Here is a 24,886-nt window from a genome sequence, read left to right on the forward strand (position 1 = left end):
AAAGGCATAAGATATTTGAGTTAAAATTTTCTTCCCTGAAGAGCAAGGAGAAGTCAAATAGTCATATCTCACTAAACTGTTCTTTGATTTAAAACAAACTTACCAGCTGAATCCTCCCACAGTCTTTCAATACAGACTATATGTGGTTGTAGGTTGGCCTCTGCAGGTTCCACATAGACATAATCTCCAACATGGTACATGCTGTTTTTAAAGCTACAATCCTGGCTGTATGTGCGATGTAAGCCTGAAAGGCCTGCAGCACCAGAGGAATCTTCACTCTTTTCAGCTTCTTAGGTAAAAAAATAAATAAATAAAGGAAAAAAGTACTCACCAAAGGGATGCTGGAGTCAGATGTAGGATTCAAACAACACATACTAATAATACATTCAATACATTTAATTCCATTTGCAACGTGCGAAGGCAGGAATCAGCAACAGTATGATCTTTACATTCCTAATAGCCTCTACTCAAAACTGTATTTTTGAATTACAACCATCATTAATTTAAATGAATATGTAACTACACAAAGGATGTATAGAATAAAAACATCATCTTACTAATAAATGATCACATGGTCATTTCGGATAATATTGAAAGGCACAAAGAAGTACATACGTCGTTTCAAATCAGGTATTTCTAGAGATAATCTCTGATATACTTCACTTCCACCTTAAGGCTTCTCAATGTGTTTCATTTCACTAACAAGTTATTACACAAATATGACACATTTAATGCAGTCATAGAATTGAAGAAATATGGAATATGTATATTCTACAAAAAACTATATATATATGTATATATATTTAATATATCATGAACACTTGCCCTGACAGGAAATGCTTTTTTCAAAATGACTTTTATTTTTATTTATTTTTTTTGAGATGGAGTTTCGCTCTTGTTGCCCAGGCTGGAGTGCAGTGGCACAATCTCAGCTCACCGCAACCTCCGCCTTCCAGGTTCAAGCGAGTCTCCTGCCTCAGCCTCCCGAGTAGCTGGGATTACAGGCATGCACCACCATGCCCGGCTAATTTTGTATTTTTAGTAGAGATGGGTTTCTCCATGTTGGTCAGGCTGGTCTCGATCTCCCAACCTCAGATCTGCCCGCCTCAGCCTCCCAAAACTGTGCGATTACAGGTGTGAGCCACTGTGCCCAGCCGACTTTTATTTTTGTTAAGTAAAACTTATTAGTTCCAGTACACGCCGGGAGCAGTAGCTCATGCCAGTAATCACAGCACTTTGGGAGCCGAGGCAGGCAGATCACTTGAGGTCAAGAGTTCAAGGCCAGCCTGGCCAACATGGTGAAACCTCGTCTCTACTAAAAATATAAAAAAATTAGCCAGCATGGTGGCGGGTGCCTGTAGTCCCAGCTACTTGGGAGGTTGAGACAGAAGAATCGCTTAAACCTGGGAGGTGAATGTTGTAGTGAACCAAGACCGCACCACTGCACTCCAGACTGGGTGACACAGCAAGACTCTGTCTCAAAAAAAGAAAAAAAAAAAAGTTCCAGTACAAGCTATCATTTGCAAATATCATAAGGTTTTTATTGAGGATAAGGCTTTGCCCAAATTTTTGATTACTTCCTTAGGTTAATTTTCCATAAACGGAAGAGCTAATAATCAGCATTTTAAATGTTATTTATTTTATTCTTCTGGAAACATTTTTTTTTTTTTTCTTTTTTTAGATGGAGTCTCACTCTGTCACCCAGTCTTGAACTCCTGACCTCAAGTGATCCGGCTGCCTTGGCCTCCTAAAGTGCTGGGATTACAGGCGTGAGTCACTGTGCCTATCTAAATTTTAAAATAGTTTTTCTAGTTCTGTGAAGAATGTCATCGGTGATTTGATAGGATTAGCATTGAATCTGTAAATTGCTTTGGGCAGTATGGCCATTTTAATAACATTGATTCTTCCTATCCATGAGCATGGAATGTTTTTTCATTTGCTTCTGTCATCTCTGATTTCTTTGGGCAGTGAGTAATTCTCATTGTAGGGATCTTTTACCTCCCTGGTTAGCTGTATCTCTAGGTATTTTATTCTTTTTGTGGCAGTTGTGAATGAGAATGTGTTCCTGATCTGGCTCGTGGCTTGGCTGCTATTGGTATAAGAATGATAGTGATTTTTGTACACTGATTGTGTATCCTGATACTTTGCTGAAGTTTATCAGCTGAAGGAGCTTTTGGGCTGAGACTATGGGTTTATTAGATATAGAATTATGTCATCTGCAAACAGATGTAGTTTGACTTCCCCTCTTCCTACTTGAATGCCCTTTATTTCTCTCTCTTACCTGACTGCCCTGGCCAGGACTTCTAATACTATGTTGAATAGGAGTGGTGGGAGACAGCATTCTTCTCTTGTATCGGTTTTCAAAGGGAATGTTTCCAGCTTTTGGTCATTTCAGTATGTTGGGTGGCTTTGTAATAGATGGCTCTTATTATTTAGAGGTATGTTCCTTTAATACCTAGTTTATCTAGAGTTTTTAACATGCCAAAAGCCTTTTCTACATCTATTGAAATAATGTAGTTGTCGTCTTTAGTTCTTTTTTTTTTTTTTTGAGCTGGAGTCTCGCTCTTGTCTCCCAGGCAGGAGTGTAGTGGCACGATCTCGGCTCACTGCAATCCCCGCCTCCAAGTTCAAGCAATTCTCCTGCTTCAGTCTCCTGAGTAGCTGGGATTACAAGGTGCCCACCACCATGCTTGGTTAATTTTTGTATTTTGAGTAGAGATGGGGTTTCACCATCTTGGCCAGGCTGGTCTTGAACTCCTGACCTCATGATCCACCCACCTTGGGCTTCCAAGGTGTTGGGATTACAGGCGTGAGCCACTACGCCCGGCCTTTTTTTTTTTTTTTGATACAATCTTGCTCTGATGCCCGGGCCAGAATGCAGTGGCACCATCTTGGCTCACTGCAACCTCTGCCTCCCAGGTTCAAGAAATTCTCCTGCCTCAGCCTCCCAAGTAGCTGGGATTACAAGTGCCCACTACCGTGACGGGCTAATTTTTGTATTTTGAGTAGAGATGGGGTTTCACCATCTTGGCCAGGCTGTTCTTGAACTCCTGACCTTATGATCCACCCGCCTCAGCCTCCCAAGGTACTGGGATTACAGGCGTGAGCCACCACACCAGGGTTTTTTTTTTTTTTCTGAGATGGAGTCTCGCTCTGCCACCCAGGCTGGAGTGCAGTGGTGTGATCTTGGCTCACTGCAGTCTCTGCCTCCTGGGTTCAAGTGATTCTCCTGCCTCGGCCTCTCAAATAGCTAGGACTACAAGTGCGCACCACCACACCTGGCTAATTTTTGTATTTTTTTGTAGAGACAGGGTTTCATGTTGGTCAGGTTGGTCTTGAACTCCTGACCTCAGGTGATCCACCCATCTCGGCCTACCAAAGTGCTGGGATTATAGGCATGGGCCACCATACCCGGCCATCTTTAGTTCTTTTAATGTGATGAATTCACATTTATTGATTTGCATATGCTGAACCAATCTTGCATCCCAGGGATAAAGCCTACTTAACCATGGTGGATTAGCTACTTGATGTGCTGCTGGATTTGGTTTGCTAGTTATTTTCTTAAGGATTTCTGCATTAATGAACATCAAGGATATTGCCTAAAGTTTTTCTGTTGTCTCTGCCAGGTTTTGGTATCAAGATGCTGGCCTCAAAGAACGAGCTGGGGAGGAGTCCCTCCTCCTCAGTTGTTTGGAACAGTTTCAGTAGAAATGGTACCAGCTCTTCTTTGTACATCTGGTAGAATCTGGCTGTGAATTCACCTGGTCCTGGGCCTTTTTTGGTTGCTAGGCAATACATTACTAATTCAATCTCGGAGCTTGTTATTGGTCTATTCAGGGATTCAATTTCCTCCTGGTTTCAGCCTCGGGAGGGTGTATGCGTTCAGGAATTTATCTGTTTCTTCTAGATTTTCTAGTTTGTGTGCACAGAGGTGTTCATAGTAGTATCTCCTGGTTATCTGTATTTCTGAGGGGTCAGTGGCAACATCCGCCTTGTTGTTTCTAATTGTGTTTACTTGGATTTTCTCTCTTTTTCATTAGTCTAGCTAGCGGACCATCTTACTAACTTTTTCAAAAAACCAACTCCTAGATTTGTTAATCTTTTGAATGGTTTTCCTGTCTCAGTCTCCTTCAGTTCAGCTCTGATTATTTCTTTTTTTCTGCTAGCTTTGGGATTGGTTTGCTCGTTTTTCTAGTTCTTTCTGTTACAAAGTTGGGTTGTTAATGTGAGATCTTTCTAGCTTTTTTAGAAAAAAAAAAAAAGAAAACAAGAGTCTAGCTCTGTCACCCAGGCTGCAGTGCGCTGGCACAATCTCGGCTCACTGCCACCTCCACCTCCTGGGTTCAGGTGATTCTTGTGCCTCAGCCTTCCGAATAGCTGGGACTACAGGCACACACTGCCATATCTGGCTAAATTCTGCATTTTTAGTAGAGAAGAGGTTTTGCCATGTTGGCTAGGGTGGTCTCAAACTCCTAGCCTCAGGCAGTCCACTCTCCTTGGCCTCCCAAAGTGCTTGGGTTACAGGTATGAGCCACCGTGCCCGGTCACTGACCTACCTTTTTGATGTGGGTGTTTAGTGTGATAAATTTCCCTCTTAACACTGTCTTAGCTGTGTCCCAGAGATTTTGGTATTTTGTGTCTTTGTTTTTGTTCGTTTCAAAGAACTTCTTGATATCTACCTTAATTTCATTATTTACCCACAAGTCATCCAGGAGTAGGTTGGTTAATTTCCATATAATTGTATGGTTTTGAGTGATTTTCTTAATCTTGATTTCTATTTTTATTGTGCCGTGGTCCAAGATAGTGATTGGTATAATTTTCCTTCTTTTGCATTTTCTGAGGATTGTTTTATGTCCAATTATGTGGTTGATATTAGAGTATGTGCCATCTGGTAATGAGAAGAATGCATATTCTGTTCATCTTTGGGTGGAGAGTTCCCTAGATGTCTATCAGGTACATTTGGCCCAGTGTTGTGTTCAGGTCCGGAATATCATTGTTAATTTTCTGCTCTGATAGTCTAATACTGTCAGTTGGGTGTTAAAGTCTCCCAGTATTACGTGGGAGTTTTAAGAGATGAGGTGAAGTCCTGCTGTGTTATCCAGGCTGGTCTTGAAGGCCTAGGCTCAAGCAATCCTCCTGCCTTGCCTCCCACAGTGCTGGGATTACAGGCATGAGCCACTATACCCAGGCCTTTTTCTTTTTTTATTATGTGGGAGTGTAAGTCTCTCTGAAGGTCTCTAAGAACTTGCTTTACGAGTCTGGGTGCTCTTGTTTTGTGTGTATATATTATTTAGGATAAGTCTTCTTGTTGAACTGAACCCTTTACCATTATGCAATGCCCTCCTTTGTCTTTTTTGGTCTTTGTTAGTTTAAAGTCTGTTTTGTCTGAAATTACATTACAACCTTTGCTTTTTTCTGTTTTCCATTTGCTTGGTAGATTTTTCTCCATCCCTTTATTTTGAGCTTGTAGGTGTCATTATGGGTCTCATGGGATGAGAGATGGGCTCCTGAAGACAGCATCCCATTATATCTTGCTTGTTTATCCAGCTTGCCACTCTGTTTCTTTCAATTGGGGCATTTAGCCCATTTACATTCAAGGTCCGTATTGATATGTGTGGATCTGATCTTGTCATTATGTTGTTAGCTGGAAGCAATCTTGTTTGTGTGGTTGCTTTACAGTGTCATTGGTCGATATACTTAAGTGTGTTTTTGTAGTGTCTGGTAAGTGTCTTTCCTTTTCATATTTAGTGCTTCTTTTGGGAGCTACTGCAAGGCAGGTCTGGTGGTAAAAAATTCCCTCAGCATCTGCTTGAGGAAAAAGGACTCTATTTCTCCTAGGCTTATGAAGTTTGGTTTGGCCGGATAGAAATTACTGGTTGGAATTTCTTTTCCTTAAGATGTTGAAAACAGGCCCCCAATCTCTTCTTGGCTTGCAGGGTTTGTGCTGACAGGTCCACAGTTAGTCTTCTGGGCTTCCTTTTGAAGGTGACCTGTCATTTTTTCTTTCGTTTTGACCTTGGAGAATCTGATGATTATGCGTCTTGGAGAAGATCTTGTGAAGTATTTTGTGGGGATTCTCTGGGTTTCCTGAATTGCGATGTTGGAGGAAAGAAGGCACTCTGGCTTTTGAGTAGTTAGAGTTCTTGTGCTGGTTCTTTCTCATCTTTGTGGGCTAATGTTCCTTCAATCTTTAAAGTTGCTATCCTTTGGCTATTTTTTTTTTTCATTCTTTTATCCTATTTGATGACCGTGGGTGTTTGATTGTGGTATAAGATGGGTTCAGTTGATGGGCTTAGTTTCTAGAGGATTTTAGGGGGCCAAGGCTCAGCTCAGGACTCCTGGACTGTGTGCTCCAACTCTGGGGAACTGGTATCAGGCCCTGGCTTTTGGATAAAAGCCATTTTAACTGGGGTGAGATGATATCTCATTGTTTTTTCTGATGATCAGTGATATTCAGCACCTTTTCATATACCTGTTTGCCATTTGTATGTCTCCTTTTGGCAAATGTATATTCAGGTCTTTTGCCCACTTTTTAACTGGATTATTAGATTTTCTCTTAAGGAGTTGCTTGAGTTCCTCATACATTCTGGTTACTAATCCATTGTGAGATGGGTAGTTTGCAGATCGTTTTTTCCCATTCTGTGAGTTGTCCCTTCACTTTGTCTCCTTTGCTGTGCAGAGGCTTTTTAACTTGATGTAATCCCATTTATCTACTTTTGTTTTGGTTGCCTGAGACTGTTGGGTATTACTCAAGAAATCTTTGCCTAGTCCAGTTTTATTCTAGTAGTTTCATAGTTTCGGGTATTAGATTTAAGTCTTTAATCCATTTTGATTTTTGTATATGGCAAGAGACAGGGGGCTAATTTCATTATTCTGTATACTGATATCTAGTTTTCCCAGCACCGTTTATTGAAGAGACTGTCCTTTCCCCAATGTATGTTCTTGGCACTGTTGTCAAAAATGAGTTCACTGTAGATGTATGGATTTGTTTCTGGGTTCTCTACTCTTTTCCATTGGTCTATATGTCTGTTTTTATGCCAGCACCATGCTGTTTCAGATACTATATAGCTCTGTAATATAAACTGAAGTCAGGTAATGTGATTCCTCCAGTTTTCTTTTGGCTCAAAATAACTTTAGCTATTCTGAGTCTCTTATGGTTCCATATAAATTGTAGGACTGTGGCTGGGCGCGGTGGCTGACGTCTGTAATCCCAGCACTTTGGGAGGCCGAGGCGGGCGGATCATGAGGTCAAGAGATCGAGACCATTCTGGCCAACATGCTGAAACTCCATTTCTACTAAAAATATAAAAATTACCTGGGCTTGGTGGTACACGCCTGTAGTCCCAGCTACTCGGGGGGCTGAGGCAGGAGAATCGCTTGAACCCGGGAGGCAGAGGTTGCAGTGAGCTGAGATTGTGCCACTGCACTCCAGCCTGGCGACAAAGTGAGACTCCATCTCAAAAAAAAAGAAAAGAAATGTATCCTATAGGCCTACTACCTGGCTAGTGTTGCTGATTATTCAGGGTCCAAGGGCTCTTTAGTTAGCAGGTGATGAATTCTACCAAGACTGGGTCCCTCTCTTCAAGGCAGTGTGTTCCCTTCTGGCCCAGGGGCATGTCTAGAAATGCTGCGTAGGAGCTAGTGCCTGGAATGGGTGCCTCAGGACTCTGCCCAGTGCCTTATCCTACTGTGGCTGAGCTGGTATCTAGGCTGCAAGACAAAGACCTCTTTACTCTTCCCTCTCCTCTCCTCAAGGGGAAGGAAGAAGTCTTTTTTGGAGTTGCCCAGGGTTGGGGAGGGGTGGGATTACAGCTGGCACATGCCTGTAATCCCAGCTATTCAGGAGGCTGAGGCAGGAGAATTGCTGGAACCTGGGAGGCAGAGGCAGACGTTCATTTACATAGCATGAAAAACGATGGCATTCCTTTTTATGGTGGGATAATATTCCATTGTATGAATATATCATTTTTTGGGCTTTTGTTATTTTTCATTGACATATGACACCTGGCTACCCTGCTGGTGTCTCACATGTCATGTGCCCCCTAAGTCCACTGGCTCTGAGCCCATCACAGCACTAGGACTTGCCTACTAGTTGTAGTCCTTGTGGCCTACACGTCCCTTCAAGTTTATTTAGGACCCCAGAGCCCTTTAGCACACAGTGGCAAGGCTTGCTGGAACTCAAGTTCTGACAATTGTCCAGTCCACTGGGCTGGACAATTCCCCTCTGATGAGGACTGGCCTGAATGTTTCCTCTGTACGCATCGGCTGAGTTCCAGTGCAAACCCCACAATCACTGTGCTCTAACTCCCGCAAGCAAAAGGATTCTCTGTGCCATACAGCTGATGCTGGGGTATGGGAGAAGGGTGGTACCAGCAATTCAAGACTGTGTTTTCTACCCTCTTTCAGTGATACAAAGTTAAAACTAGGTACTGTGATTGTTTACCTGATTTTTGGTTCTCATGAAGGTGCTTTTTTGTGTGTAGATAATTGTTAAATTTGGTGTTCCTGGGGAGGACAATTGGTGGAGGCTTCTATTGGGCCATCTTGCTCTATCTCCTAATTCTTGGTATTATATATATAATTTTTAAAAGTTCTGCCAATTTTGGTGAAAACTGTTATCTAGCAACTGATTAATCAAATGGATCCCTGTGTCATACACAGCAGATCTATAAGGTTCTTGAGAATTTTATACCAGCAGTAACACTATCAGTTTACTGAAAGGGACAGAGATATTAGGATTTTTTTTTGTTTTTTACAGACAGGGTTCACCCAGGTTTCAGAGTAGTGGCACCATCATAGCTCACTACAACCCTGAACTCCGGGGTTCAAGTGATGCAGCGATCCTTCTACCTTAGCCTTGTGTGGTGGTACTCGCCTGTAGTTCCAGCTACTAGGGAGAGTCTCACTGTGTCGCCCAGGCTGGAGTGCAGTGGTGCAATCTCGGCTCACTGCAACCTCTGCCTCCCAGGTTTAAGCAATTCTCTTGCCTCAGCCTCCCGAGTAGGTGGGACAATAGGCGTGTACCACCACACTCGGCTAGTTTTTGTATTTTTAGTCGAGACAGGGTTTCAACTAAAATAAATGTTGGTTAGACTGGTCTTGAACTCCTGACCTCAGGTGATCCACCCGTTTTAGCCTTCCAAAGTGCTGGGATTACAGGCATGAGCCACTGCGCCCAGTCAGTTATCTTTTTCTTCCTTTATACTGCTGGTATAAAATTCTCAAGAACCTTACAGATCTGGCCGGGCGCGGTGGCTGACGCCTGTAATCCCAGCACTTTGGGAGGCCGAGGCGGGTGGATCACCTGAGGTCGGCAGTTCAAGACCAGCCTGACCAACATGGAGAAACCCCGTCTCTACTAAAAATACAAAATTAGCCAGGCATTGTGGCACATGCCTGTAATCCCAGCCACTCGGGAGGCTGAGGCACGAGAATCGCTTGAACCCGGGAGGCGGAGGTTGCAGTGGGCTGAGATCGCGCCACTGCATTCCAGCCTGGGCAAAAAAGAGCGAAACTCCGTCTTAAAAAAAAAAAAAAAAAATTAAAGAACCTTATAGATCTGCTGTGTATGACACAGGGATCCACTTGATTAATCAGTTGCTAGATAACAGTTTTCACCAAAATTGGCAGAACTTTTAAAAATTATATATATAATACCAAGAATTAGGAGATAGAGCAATGTTGTTCTACTTCTGGGAGACTTCTTCAACTTTGTATTCTAATATTTCTCTGAATGGAAAACAACTCATATATAATTAACACACCACATAATTCACCTATTTAAAGTTCAATGGTTTTTGGTATATTACATTATTAGATATTAATAATTGTAGTAAAACATATACAAAACAGTTATTCTGACCACTTTAAAATGTACCATTCACTGGCAATAATTTAGTGTTGTGCAACCATAACCACAAACTATTTTCAAAACTTTTTCATTACACCAAACAGAAACTTTAATCATTAAACAATAATTACCCATTTCTCCACTCCGCAACCTGGCCCCTAGCAACCTCTATTCCACTTTCTGTCCCTATGAATTTGCCAATTCTATATACTTCAAAAAAGTGTAATCAAACAATATTTGTCCTTTTCAGTTTGGCCTACTTCACTTATCATAAGGTTTTCAATGTTCATTTACATAGCATGAAAAAGGATGGCATTCCTTTTTACGGTGGGATAATATTCCATTGTATGCATATAACACTTATTGGGCTTTTGTTATTTTTCATTGACATATAATAATCATGTGGCTCATGTCTGCAATCCCAGCACTTTGGGAATCTGAGGAGGGAGGATCCCTTGAGCCCAGGAGTTTGAAACCAGCCTGGGCAACACAGCAAGATCTAGTCTCTACAAGTAATTTAAAAAATTAGGCCAGGTGCAGTGGCTCATGCCTGTAATCTAAGCACTTAGGGAGGCGGAAGCAGGCAGATCACCTGAGGTCAGGAGTTAGAGACCAGCCTGGCCAACATGGCAAAGTCCCGTCTCTGCTAAAAATACAAAAATCAGCTGGGTGTGGTGGTGTATGCCTATAATCCCAGCTACTCAGGAGGCTGAGGCAGGAGAATTGCTGGAACTGGGGAGGCAGAGGCTGCAGTGAGCTGAGATCACACCACTGCACTCCAGCCTGGGCAACAGAGCCAGACTACATCTCAAAAAAAAAAAAAAAAGGCAGGTGTGGCACATGCCTCTAGTCTCAACTACTCAGGAGACTGAGGCAAGAGACTCGTTTGAGCTCAGGAGGTTGAGGGTGTAGTGAGCCATGTTCGTGCTACTGTACTCTAGCCTGGGTGACAGAATGAGACCCCATCACACACACACACAAAATGTACATATTTATGGAGTACAGTGTGATATTTCAATAACATGGACACAATGTATAACAATCAAATCAGGGTAATTAGCATATTCATAATCTCAAGCATTTATCATTCCTTTATGTTGAAAAGACTCAAAATCCACTCTTTTAGCTATTTGAAAACATAAAATAAATTGTTGTTAACTATAGTCAGTCAGTGCTACTGAACACTAGTAACTTATTTTTCCTATCTAACTATAAACATATAGATGGTCAATAGGCATATGATAAAATGCTCAACATAACTATAAACGTCAGGGAAATGCAAATCAAATTTTTAAAAAAATTTTACTGTCAGCCAGGCATGGTGGCTCATGCCTGTAATCCCAGCACTTTGGGCAGCCGAGGCGGGCGGATCACGAGGTCAGGAGATTGAGACCATCCTGGCTAACACAGTGAAACCCCGTCTCTACTAAAAATACAAAAATTAGCCAAGTGTGGTGGCAGGTGCCTGTAGTCCCAGCTACTTGGGAGGCTGAGGCAGGAGAATGGTGTGAACCCGGGAGGCAGAGCTTGCAGTGAACCGAGATTACGCCATTGCACTCCAGCCTGGGCGACACAGTGAGACTCCATCTCAAAAAAAAAAAAAAAAAAATGTTTTTACTGTCAATTTCACTTGTATATGATGAAAATATTTTTATAAAAACATTAATATTTCATGGATGTATTATTTTTAAATACATTTTTAAATTGTGATAAAAAATCTATAACGAAATCTGCCATTTGAACCAACGTAAAGTGTGCATTTCAGTGATATTAATTACAATCACAATTTTTGTTTTTTCATTGATATATAATATAAATATTTATGGGAGACGTGACATTTTGTTGCACGTATAGAACATGTAATGATCAAGTCAGGGTATTTGGGGTAACCATCCTTTCTATGTGTTGGGAACATTTTAAGTTCTCTCTTCTAGCTACTTTGAAACATTCAATACACTGTTGCTAACTACAGTCACCCTATTCTGCTGTCAAATATTAGAACTTGTACCTTCTAACTCCATGTTTGTTGCTCTTTTCATCTCTATCGCACCCATCTTTCTCAGTCTTTGGTATCAATCATTCTACTCTCTAACTCCATGAGATCAACTTTTTTAGTTCCCACATGTAATTGAGAACATGCAAAATCTGTCTTTCTGTGTCTGGCATATTTCGATTAAGGTAATGATCTGCAGTTCCATCCATGTCGTTACAAATAACACTATTTTATTTTTGCTATGGACAAATAATATTCCATTGTATATACACACACGCACATTTTCTTTATGCTTTCATCCATTGATGGGCACTTATGTTGAATTCGTATCTTTGTTACTGTGAATAGTGCTTCTATAAACGTGAATGCAGGTATCCCTTTGATATACTAATTTCTTTTCCTTTGGATAAACACCTAGTGGTAGGCTTGCTAGATCACGTAGTTCTATTTTTAGTATTTTGAAAAATCTCCATACTGTTTTCACATAGTAACTGTAGTAATTTATATTCCTATCAACAATGTATAACAGTTCCCTTTGCTCTGCATCCTAGCCAACATCTATTACTTATTGTCTTCTTAATAACTGGGGTAACAAGGTGACATCACATTGTAGTTTTGATTTGCACTGATGATTAGTCATATCGAACATTTTATCATACGCATATTAACCATTTATATGCTTTCATTTGAGAAACAACTGTTCATGTTCTTTGCCCACTTTTTAATGGGATTATTATTACAATTATTGTTTTTTATTGTTGAGATGTTTGAATTCCTGGTATAGTCTGGATATTAGTCCCTCATCAGATGAACAGTTTGCAAATATTTTCTCCCATTGGGCAGGCTGTCTCTTCACTGTCTTGTTTCCTTTGCTGTGCAGAAGCCTTTTAGTTTAATATAATCCCATTTGTCAATTTTTGTTGTCTGTGCTTTTGAGGCCTTTGCCATAAGATCTTTGCCTAGACCAATGTCCTGAAGTGTCTTCTCTGTTTTCTTCTAGTAGTTTTATAGTTTTGGGTCTTATGTTTAAGTCTTTACTCCATCTTGAGTTGATTTTTGTATATGGTAAGAGATATGGGCCTTGTTTCGTTTTCTGCCTCTGGATATTCAATTTTTCCACCACCATTTATTGAAGAGGGTGTCCTTCCGCAACGCATGTTCTTGGTGCCCTTGTTGAAAAATCACTTGGCTATAAATATGTGGATTCCCTTCTGAATTCTCTATTCACTTTCATTGGTCTATATGTCTGTTTTTATACCAATACTGTGCTGTTTGGTTACTCTAGCCTTGTAATACATTTTGAAGTCAGGTAGTGTGATGCCTCCAGCTTTGTTCTTTTTGCTCAGGATTGCTTTGACTATTCAGGCCTTTTTTTGGTTCCATTCAAATTTTAGGATTTAAAAAAAATTTTAGAATTTTATTTACTTACTTACTTAGAGACAGAGTTTTGCTCTGTTGCCCAGGCTGGAGTGCATGGAGTGCAGTGGTGTGATCTCAGCTCACTGAAACCTCTGCCACCCGATTTCAAGTGATTCTCCTGTCTCAGTCTCCCCAGTAATTAGGATTACAGGCATTCGCCACCATGCCCAGCTAGTGTGTGTGTGTATATATTTTTTTTTTTTTCTGAGATGGAGGTTTTTTTTTTTTTTGAGCTGGAGTCTCGCTCTGTCGCCCAGGCTGGAGTTCAGTGGTGTGATCTCTGTTCACTGCAAGCCCCGCCTCCCAGGTTCACACCATTCTCCTGCCTCAGCCTCCCGAGTAGCTGGGACCACAGGTGCCTGCCACCACGCCCAGCTAATTTTTTGTATTTTTAGTGGAGACAGCATTTCACCATGTTAGCCAGGATGGTCTCAATCTCCTGACCTTGTGATGCGCCCGCCTCAGCCTCCAAAGTGCTAGAATTACAGGTGTGAGCCGCCACACCCAGCATGAGATGGAATGTTACTCTTGTTGCCCAGGGTGGAGTGCAATGGTACAATCTTGGCTCACCGCAAACTCTGCCTCCTGGATTCAAGTGATTCTCTTGCCTCAGCCTCCCGAGTAGCTGGGATTTACAAGCATGCGTCACCAGGCCCAGCTAATTTTGTTATTTTTGGTAGAGACAGGGGTCTCTCTATGTTGGTCAGGCTGGTCTCGAACTCCTGACCTCAGGTAATCCACCTGCCTCAGCCTCCCAAAGTGCTGGGATTACAGGCATGAGCCACAGTGCTGGGCCTAATTTTTGTATTTTTAGTAGAGACAGCGTTTTCACCATGTTGGCCAAGCTAGTCTTGAACTCCAGACCTCAAGTGATCCGCCCGCTTCGGCCTCCCAAAATGGAGTTACAGGCGTGAGCCACTGTGCCTGGCCTGAATTTTTTTCTATTTCTGTGAAAAATGACATTGGTACTTTGATAGAAATTGGAGATTGAATCTGCAGACTGCTTTGGGTAGTATGCTCATTTTAATGATATTAATTCTTCAGATCCATGAGCATGGGGTTTCTCCATTTGTTTGTGTCCTCTTTAGTTTTTTACATCAGTGTTTTATAGTTTTCCTTATAGAGATCTTTCACCCCCTTATTATTTGGAGGGTTTTTTTTTTTTTTTTGGTGGATACTATAAATAGGATTGCCTTCTTGATTTCTTTTTTTTTTTTCTTTTTTGAGATGACATTTGCTCTTGTTGCCCAGGCAGGAGTACAATGGCACGATCTTGGCTCACTGCAACCTGCGCCTCTCAGGTTCAAGGGATCCTTCTGCCTCAGCCTAGTGAGTAGCTGGGATTATAGGTGTGCATCACCACGCCCAGCTAACTGTTTTATTTTTGATAGAGACAAGACGGTTCACCATGTTGGTCAGTTTGTTCTTGAACTCCTGACGTCAAGTGATCTGCCTGCCTCAGCCTCCCAAAGTGCCCTTCTTGATTTCTTTCTCAGCTAGCTCATTACTAGTATGCTGATTTTGTATTCTCCAAGTCACTGAATTTATTTATCAGACTGAAGAGTTTTTTTTAAATCAAGTCTTTAGGTTTTTCTAGATATAAGATCATATCATCAGCAGAGAGGGACAAATGGACTTCTTCCTTTCTCCAATTTATTTCATTCTCTTGACTGATTCTCTTGCAGTACTATGTTGAATAGGAGTGGTGAAAGTGAAGTTATTTGACCTCTTCCAGTTCTTAGAAGAAAGGCTTTCAGGCAGGGCATGGTGGTTAATGCTTGTAATCCCTGCACTTTGCGAGGCCAAGGTGGGCAGATCACGAGGTTAGGAGTTCAAGATCAGCCTGGCCAACATGGTGAAACCCCGTCTCTACTAAAAATACAAAAATCAGCCAGGCATGGCAGCAGGTACCTGTAGTCCCAGCTACCTGGGAGGCTGAGGCACGAGAATTGCTTGAAACTGGAAGTGGAGGAGGCTGCAGCGAGCCGAGATCGTACCACTGCACTCCACCCTGGGGCAACAAGAGCGAAACTCTGTCAAAAAAAAAAAAAAAAAAAAAAAAAAGGCTCTCAGCTTTTCCTCATCATGTATGATGTTAGTTGTGGATCTGTCATATATGGCCTTCATCATGTTTTAAAACTTATTTATTTATTTTTACAGATAGAGTCTTACTGGAAACTCAAACTCGTGGGGCTCCTTCTGCCTCAGCTTCTGGAGTTGCCATCTGGGATTACAGGCATATGCCACACTGCTGGGTTAATTTTTTGTTTTGTAAAGTCAGATCTCACTATATTGCCCAGGCTGGTCTTAAACTCCTTGTCTCAGTTGATCCTCCCACCTCAGCCTCCCAAAGCACTGGGATTACAGGTGTGAGCCACTGTGCTCAGTTCCTTTACTGAGATATGTTCCCTCTATGCTTAATTTGTTGAGTTTCTGTCATGAATGGGATGCTGAATTTTATCAAATGCTTTTTCTGCATGTATTGAGATAATCATATGGTTTCTGTCCTTCATTCTGTTAATGTGAAACATCATGTTTATTTTTTGGATATTTTAAACTATCCTTGTATTGCTGGGATAAATCCCACATGATTGTGGTGTATTTTAAAAAAATATGCTGTTGGATTCATATTGCAAGAATTTTGGTGAGAATTTCTGCATCTATGTTCATCAGGGATACTGGCCTGTAGTTTTCTTTTCGTTGTTATTGTTGCATCCTGGTCTGGTTCTGGCATCAGGGTAATATTGGCCTTTGTAGAATGAGTTTGGCAATGAAATCATTCAGTCCTGGACTTTTCTTTCTTGGGAGACTTTTTATTAGTGATTCAATCTCCTGACTTATTATTAGTCCGCTTTCCTGATTCAGTCTTGGTAGGCTGTATGTGTTCAGGAATTTATCCATTTCCTCTAGGTTTTCCGGTTTGTTACCGTACAGTTGTTCATAATAGTCTCTAATGGTCTTTTGTATTTCTCTAGTATGAGTTTAGTATCTCCTTTTTCATTTCTGATTTTATTTGGGTCTTCTCTTTTTACTGGTTAGTTTAGCAAGTGAGTTACTAGTTTTGTTTTCTTTTCAAAAAACCAACTTCTTGTTTTGTTGATCCTTTGTATTTTTTTAGGTATATTTCATTGAATTCTGTTGTTCATTATTTCTTTCTTTTTATTAACTTTGGGTTTGGTTTGTTGCTGCTTTAGTAACTCCTTGAGGTGAATCATTAGATTATTTGAAATGCTTCTACTTTTTTGATTTAGGCATTTATTGCTGTAAAGTTCCCTATTGTAAAAAGCACTGCTTTTGCTGTATACTACAGGTTCTGTTGTGTTTCAATTTTTGTTTCAATAAAATTTTTTATCTTACTAAATTTCTTCCTTGATACAATGGTCCTTTAGGAACATGTTTAATATCCATGTATTTGTACAGTTTCCAAAGTTCCTCTTGTTATTGATTTCTAGTTTTCTTCCATTGTGGTCTGAGAAGATAATTGATATGATTTCAATTTTTTAAAAAATTATTTATTTTGATAGAGATGAGGTCTTGCTATGTGGCCCAGGCTGGTCTTGAACTCCTGAGCTCAAGTGATCTGCCTGCCTTGGCCTTCCAAAGTGTTGGGATTACAGGTGTGAGCCCAGCCTAATTTCAATTTTTAAAAATTTGTTGAGACTTGTTTTGTGTCCTCACATGTGGTCTATCCTGGAGAATGTTTTGTGTGCTGATGAGAAAAATGTGCATTCTGTAGCTGTTAGATAAAATGTTCTGTAGATGTCTGGTAGATGCATTTGTTCTAAAGTGCAACTTAAATCCAGTGTTTCTTTGTTAATTTTCTGTCTAGATGATCTAATGCTGACAGTGGGATGTTGAAGTCCACAACTACTATTGTGGTTGTGGACTTCAACCACAATCTATCTTGCCCTTTAGATATAATAATATCTGCTTTATATATCTGGCTGCTTTGGTGCTGAGTGTATATATGCTCAGAACTGTTAGATCCCCTTGCTGAACGGATCCCTTTATCTTTATGTAATGACCTTTTTTGGGTCTCTTTTTACTGTTTTGACTGTTTTATCTGATATAAGCAAGCTACTGCTGCTCACTTTTGGTCTCTATTTGCATGAAATATCTTTTTATAACTCTTTATTTTCAGTCTATGTGTCTTCACAGGTGAGATGAGTTTCTTGTGGGCACCATATAGTTGGGTCATATTTTCAAAATACATTCAGCCAGTCTATATATTTTTTTTTTGAGAGGCAGAATCTCGCTCTATCGCCCAGGCTGGAGTGCAGTGGTGCAATCTCGGTTTGCTGTAACCTCCAGCTCCCAGGTTCAAGCAATTCTCCTGCCTCAGCTTCCCAAGTAGCTAGAACTACAGGCATGTGCCACCACGTCCAACTAATTTTTGTATTTTTTGGTAGAGACGAGGTTTCACTATATGTTGGCCAGACTGGTCTTGAACTGCTAACCTTAAGTAATCCACCTGCCCTGGCCTCCCAGAATGCTCAGATTACAGGTGTGAGCCACTGTGCCTGGCCCAGCCTATGTCTTTTAAGTGGAAAGTTAATCCATTTATATTCAATGTTATTATTAATATGTAAGAGCTTATTTCTGTTTTTTTATTACTTGATTTCTGGTTATTCTGTATATCATTTGTTCCTTTGTTTCTCTCTTACGGTTTATCATTGCGGTTTGGTGGTATTCTCTTGCGGGTAACGTGAATTTTTTCTCTTCCTTTTTTGTATGTTTGCTCTACCAGTGTTTTCATATTTTCATGTCTTTTAATGATGGTAGTTACTGTCTTACACTTCCAAATGTAGGAGTCCCTTAAGCATTTCTTGTAAGACCAATCTAGTGGTAACGAATTCCCTCAGTTTTTGCTTGTCTGGGACTTTATTTCTCCTTCATTTGCAAAAGATAATTTTCCTGGGTATAGTATCCTTTGCCAGCAGTTTTTATTTTATTACTTTGAATATACCATCCCATTATCTCTGGCCTGTAAGGTTTCTGCTGAGAAAGCCACTGTTAACCTAATGGGAACTCCTTGATAGATAATTAGATACTTTACTGTTACTGTTTTTAGGATTTTCTCCTTATCTTTGACTTTTGACAGTAATGTACCATTGGGAAGACTTTTTTGAATTTTATCTATTTGGGGATCTTTGACTCTTCTGTAACTGGATGTCTAAATTTCTTGATACACTTAGAAAGTTTTCATCCTTTATTTCACTAAACAGGTTTTTCAACCTTTTAAAATTTCCTCTTCACCTTCAGGAATACTGAAAATTTGAATACTTGGTCACTTTACGGTGTCCCTTATGTTACCAAGCTTTGCTCATTCTTTATTTTTCTCTGAGTGGGTTATTACTATTTCAAAAGACCTGTCAACAATTCCTGAAATTCTTTTTTCTGCTTGATATAGTCTGTTCCTAAAGCTTTCAAATATCTTTTGTATTTCATTCAATAAATTCTTCAGTTCCAGAATCTTTTAGTTCTTTTTCATGGTATCTATTTGATAAAGTTCTCATTCATATCCTGAATTGTTTTTCTGATTTCTTTGTATTGTTTCTAAGAATTCTCTTGTATCTCACTTTCTTTAGTATGAAACTTTGAATTATTTTCCTGGAATTTGATAAATTACTTCGTTTGTTTTTGAGACGGAGTCTCACTCTGTCCCAGGCCGCAGTGCAATGGCACAATCTTGGCTCACTACAACCTCCACCTCCTGGGTTCAAAGTATTCTTCTGCCTCAGCCTCCGAGCAGCTGAGATTACAGGTGCACGCCACCATGCCTGGCTAATTTTTGTATTTTTAGCAGAGACAGTGTTTCACCATGTTGGCCAGGCTGGTCTTGCACTCCTGATCTCGTGATCTGCCGGCCCTGGTCTCCCAAAGTGCAGGGATTACAGTGTGAGCCACTGCGCCCAGCCGATAAATTACTTTTTGATTGGAATCTATTGCTAGAGAATTACTGGGTTCTTTTGGAGGTATCATATTTCCTTGCTTTTTCTTGATTCCTGTGTCCTTAAATTGATACTATGTGTGTGTCTGGTATAATAGTCACTTCTTCCAATGTTCTGAATTTATTTTCGTAGAAGAGGACTTTTCCTTGAAGATAGATCTGTGGTGTTGGTTGGGCAGGATACTTTGGTTTTGAATCTAGGTGCGTACAGTAGTGTAATCTCTGTATGATTCCTTCTACTGTAAACAGTATCAGTGGTATCCATGACTTCCTCAGTAGCTTAGGGCAGCAGCCCCCAACCTTTTTGGCACCAGGGACTAGTTTCGTGGAAGATAATTTTTCCATAGACGGGGGTGGGGTTTGTGGGGGTAAGGGATGAGGGTTGTGGGATGGTTTCAGGATGAAACTGTTCCATCTCAGATCATCAGGCATTAGAGTTTCATAAGCAGTGCACAACCTAGATCCCTCACACACACAGTCCACAACAGGGTTCATGCTCCTATGAGAATCTAATGCCACCACTGATCTAACAGGAAGTGGAGCTCAGGGGATAATGTTCACTTGCTTGCCAGTCACTGACTCCTGTGGAGCCCAGTTCCTAACTAATGTGGGGGGTGGGGAGGAGGTGGGGGCCCCTGGCTTGGGGTGCAGTTGACAGTGGAGGCTGTGATAAAGTATTGCTGGGGACTGGGCTGTCAAGTGTGCCAGGCTTTGGGCACCAGAGTGGTGTATACTGGCACTGGTGTTAGCAGGTCCAGGCAGGCCAATTCTTGGGACTTCAGCTGGCTTGCTCGAGTGCCAGGAATGGCAGCAGTGGATCGAGCAGGTGGGTGGGTTCCTGAGCCCCTGGGCAGTGGATGTGACAAGGGTGAAAGCAGTAGCAGTGCTGGGACAACTCTTTGGGACCCAAGTGTTTTGCACCAGTACTGGCAATGGCTATGATGGGTGGGCTAGTACCTGGACCCACAGGTAACACATGAAGATGGGTGCCAGTTGTGGTGGTAGTGGCAGATTGAGTGGCCCTGACCCCAGATGCTGGGAAAAGTGCTCAGGTATCACTAATTGTCAGTTGGGCTGGACAATCCCCAGGCCCCTGGATGGAACGTGCAGATAATTACATGTATGTGATCAATCAGTTGCTGCTTTCAAGATTTTCATCAGTTTGATGATGATGTATCTAAATGGGGCTTTCTTTGTGTTTATCTTACTTGAAATTCTTGGAGCTGTAGGTTAATGTTTTTCATCAATTTGAGAGGCTTTCAGTCATTATGTCTTCAAATCTTTTTTTCTCCCCCTTTCTCTTCTCTCCTCTGGAGCTCCCACTATAGATCTACTAGGAAACTTGACACTAGAGGTTGTTCCTCTCTTTCTACAGCCAATGACTTAGGTGAAGGTTGTAGTTAACTACCTCAAGCCCATGATATGCCATGTGCTGACAGATCTGTGTATAGGTTGGGAGATGCACTCAAAGTCGCAGTCAATTTTCAAGTACCCCATTGGATTTTGCTTTTCACCAGGTTCTTTTGCATCTTCCCCAACAGCATGTGTAGGTTTTCCAGTTGGCTGGGAACGTGTGGAGAGCTTATCTCAGTCCTTTTACAGATGTCTAATTTTCAGAATATTCTTTAACTTGGATCATCACCTTGGGCCATCAAAGTTGCAGCTTTACTCCATGCATTTCTGCATCAACCACTTTTAGCTGGCAAAGTCACAGATTCCCCCCTCCTCTAAACCCCACACATATATATTCACTATCTTCCTGAATGAGTATATCATATATCTCCTTTGGTGACAAAGCTGTTGGTTTTGCAGTTAGTTCTATGCTGGCAAAATTACTATTCTCACCAACCAGGTTTCTTTCCCTTCTCTTTGGGGAAGAGAATGCCATCACTTGTAAGAATTTGCTTCAAATCAATCTATTTTGTTTTCTTGCCTAAGGGAAAAAAAATCTATGCAGGAGATTTGATGCCAAAGATTAACATAACTTAAAGTCACATATTCTAGGAATCTATGTGAACTTGAACTTTATCAGAAATGATCCAATTTGTAATCATAAGATCCTGTTATCAAAATATTTCTAAATTCTGGCAAGTGACCCAAAGTAACATTTTATAGTTTGATACAATTAAACTTTTCTCCAGGTATGTGATTCAACCAAAATATCATCTACTTGTCTGGTCCAAATTATCTACGAGGAAAGCAATGCTACTGTATGATGTGGCAAAAACTTGATGGACTCACTGTTGAGAATGCTTTCTAGTTCTAGCTGGCCTGCTTAGGTTTTGATCTACCAATAATATAAAGAGGCATTAAGCCCCCACACTTGTGAATTAACTGACTCTTTTCCTGGAATGCTAGGATAACAGCTGTGCCACAGGTAACTTTCAATCTTTCCCAAGTCTGATGACCAAATTGATAACTATAAAAATATTTCCATCTCATTGTGCCTACTCTAATATAGTCAATACCCTGAATTTTCATTCATACAAACAGGACTCTTTTCCACAGCTAATTATGAGAACAGCTAGAAGACAGTACATTTCTTCATATTCAATAAAATGAAAAGAAACCAACCTCTTTTTTCTTCTTCTCGTTTTAGTTTATCTTCCTCTATTTCTTTTGGCAATTTTTCCTTTTTCTCTTTCTCCACATCATTATGCAAATGTTTTGTGGTATAGCTGAGTGCCGGTGAAAGAAGAATCTCTCCATTTTTGCAGAGTTCATCACGAATTTTAATAAAAAACTGCTGAAGTTCTACCGCATCTTCATATATTTCTGAATCTGTCCTATAACGGTATCAAGAGTATCCACTGACACACAAGCTGTTTCTTTTAAACACCTCAATTATGTTAAATTCTATTAAATGCTTCTTTAATTGATATAGTGGTATTTCTGCACAGGTCTATGAAGAGTATCTTTCTGAAGTTTGTTAAAACAAAATCCGAAGTGTCATTTTACCATGGTAAGCCTCATGGCCACCATTTTCCTTTACTTCAAGGTTCACTTCTTGTACAGCTCATGTAAAAGGAAAGGCTTCATGTATTTTCTCTTGGAGATACATGGCACATGCATTAATTGATTCTGGCAGGGGAAAGTGGCTGCCAGAACCAAGAATTGTAACAAGTTTCTACAATATGTTCAACACTTACTCGTATCCATTCTTTGCATTTTTACTTTCTCTTAATAGCAGACCAGTGTGTTACATAATAGGCTCTATTTTCTTCCTTTTGGTCCTATATCATGGTTGCCTAGGCTAGTGAGACCCTGTGAATATCTGAACCTAAAGCAAAGCCATGAAGGCATTCTATAATGGTTAGAGGCCTCAGAGTTAGTGTTCATTTTAGTTTCCCAGAAATAACTGTGTAATTCTGGGGAACCAGCAAAGGCAACACAGTGAAAGATGGAAAAAAGATTATCTATGTCATACCCAGAACTTTTCTGAGTCTCTTTCTCATTTATGAAATAAGGCAGCCAGGCATGGTGGTTCACACCTATAATCCCAACGCTTTGGGAGGCCGAGGTGGGAGGACTGCTTAAGGCCAGGAGTTTGAGACCAGCCTAAGCAACACAGCAAGACACTGTCTCAACAAAAAATCAGCCGGGCATTGGAGTACACACCTGTAGTCCTAGCTATCTGGGAAGCTGAGGCGGGAGGGTCACTTGAGCTCAGGAGTTCAAGGGTGCAGTAAGTTATGATGGCACCACTGCATTCCACCCTGGGCAACAGAGCAAGACCCTGTCTCTTTAAAAAAATCAACAAATAGGCCAGTTGTGGTGGCTCACACCTACAATCCCAGCACTTTGGGAGGTCACGGTGGGCCAAAATGGTTAACCCAAGTCTCTACTGAAAATATAAAAATTAGCCAGGCATGATGGTGCACATATGTAATCTCAGCTACTCAGGAGGCTGAGGCAGGACAATCGCTTGAACCCGGGAGTAGAGGTTGCAGTGAGCCAAGATTGCGCCACTGCACTCTAGTCTGGGCAATAGAGTGAGACTCTGTCTCAAAATAAATAAATACATACATACATACATACATAACTAAATAAATAAAATGTGGGGAGTGGGCAAAATAAACTTTAGACTTTAGAATTTTGACTGGAGGAAGTTTTATTACTGTTTCTAGTCCACTGCGGTCTGAGGAAGGTTTACATACAATTGTTCTTATTTTATTTTATTTTATTTTTTTAGGCTGGGTCTTGCTCTGCCACTCAGACTAGAGTGCAGTGGCGTGATCACAGCTCACCATAGCCTCAACTTCTTGGGCTCAAGCTGGCTAATTTTTAAATTTTTTGTAGCAACAGGGTCCTCCCTATGTTGCCCAGGCTGGTCTTGAACTCCTGGCCTCGAGTGATCCTCCCACTTCAGCCTTCCGAAGTGCTTAAATTACAGGTGTGAGACACCACAACTGGCTGGCTTAAATAGAATTCTATTAACTAAGAATACCAGAGTCTAAAAACTTATTCACAAAACTAACCACAAAGGTCTTAGCAGTTACAGAGACATTCTGCTCAGAGGAGTGTGGCCAAGTTAGCCGCCTGTTGATACATGACACTAGAGCATCAGACTTCAGAGAGGTCCCCAGAATGCTGCTCCTCATCAGCAAAGGTGAACTGGCAAACAATTAAAAGACATGATCAATAACCTAAATGGGTATTTCTGGAAAGTTTTTTTTTTTTTTTTTGAGACGGAGTTTCATTCTTGTTGCCCAGGCTGGGGTACACTGGTGCAATCTCAGCTCTGCAACCTCTGCCTCCCAGGTTCAAGCAATTCTCCTGCCTCAGCCTTTCAAGTAGCTGGGATTATAGGCACCCACCACCATGTCTGGCTAATTTTTGTACTTTTAGTAGAAACGGGGCTTCACCATGTTGGCCAAGCTGGTCTCAAATTCCTGACCTCAGGTGATCCTCCCGCCTTGGCCTCCCAAAGTGCTGGGATTACAGGTGTGAGCCACTGTGTCCGGCCTTGGAAAGGTTTTAAATATCTTTTGGGGTCATAGAAATGCTAATACTTGTAGGAAAGCAATAAAAATAAAACTTACCAAGGGAAGACACCCCTGAAACACTTTTTTTTCCTTCTTGAGATACAGTCTCACTCTGATGCCCAGGCTGGAGTACAGTGGCACAATCATGGCTCACTACAGCCTCAATCTTCTGGCTCAAGCAATCCTCCCACCTCAGCCTCTCGAGTAGCTGGGACTATAGGCATACGTCACCAAGCTTGGCTGATTTTTAAAATTTTATTTTAAGTAGAGATAAGGAAGGTCTTGCTATGTTGTCCAGACTGGTCTCAAACTCCTGAGTGCAAGCCATCCTCCCACCTTGGGCTCCCAAAGTGCTGGGATTACAGGTGTGAGCCACTGTACCTGGCCCCTAAAACACAATTTTATGTCTGTTTTCTGAATGACGATATTTGAATTCTGCTCACTTGAAATTAAAGTTCATTTTATAAATTTTCACTTTTATAAAATTAAAAGTGAAAATTTTTGTAAATTAAAAGTAAAAAATTTTTGTAAAATTTTTGTAAATACCTTTGATGGTATACTGAAAGGGCAGATCATAATTCCATCATATCACATGGTTTAGAAATGAACATTTTTTACAAGAGTCACTAAGCACCTACCATACGCTTTCTTGTTTATTCCAAGTACTATAAAGAATTTATTAATCTAAG

General features: G+C 40.9%; 1 protein-coding gene and 2 long non-coding RNA genes across 52 annotated transcripts in view; all 3 read right to left on the reverse strand.

Annotated features, from left to right (window-relative positions):
• PBRM1 (polybromo 1) overlaps positions 1-24,886 on the reverse strand; it is a 150,135-nt gene that overhangs the window by 46,614 nt on the left and 78,635 nt on the right. For 30 of the 50 annotated variants that reach the window (XM_077993048.1, XM_077993052.1, XM_077993039.1 and 27 more), the window contains 2 exons: positions 21,787-21,998; positions 104-289 (listed from right to left, as the gene is read on the reverse strand). In XM_077993048.1, coding sequence (XP_077849174.1) covers positions 104-289; positions 21,787-21,998 — 398 coding nt within the window. The remainder of the gene's footprint in view (positions 1-103; positions 290-21,786; positions 21,999-24,886) is intronic. The other 20 variants (XM_077993056.1, XM_077993042.1, XM_077993037.1 and 17 more) reach the window with 1 other exon arrangement.
• Positions 4,030-10,815, reverse strand: LOC144339229 (uncharacterized). The gene is made up of 3 exons (XR_013414022.1): positions 9,691-10,815; positions 7,439-8,556; positions 4,030-4,321 (listed from the first exon to the last, which is right to left on the reverse strand). It is a non-coding gene; the product is annotated as an uncharacterized LOC144339229 (long non-coding RNA).
• LOC144339234 (uncharacterized) lies at positions 12,235-15,327 on the reverse strand. Its single transcript, XR_013414027.1, has 2 exons — positions 15,268-15,327; positions 12,235-13,345 (listed from the first exon to the last, which is right to left on the reverse strand). It is a non-coding gene; the product is annotated as an uncharacterized LOC144339234 (long non-coding RNA).

Source organism: Macaca mulatta, chromosome 2, assembly GCF_049350105.2.
Source record: "Macaca mulatta isolate MMU2019108-1 chromosome 2, T2T-MMU8v2.0, whole genome shotgun sequence".
In the NCBI taxonomy this organism is placed as follows: Eukaryota; Metazoa; Chordata; class Mammalia; order Primates; family Cercopithecidae; genus Macaca; species Macaca mulatta.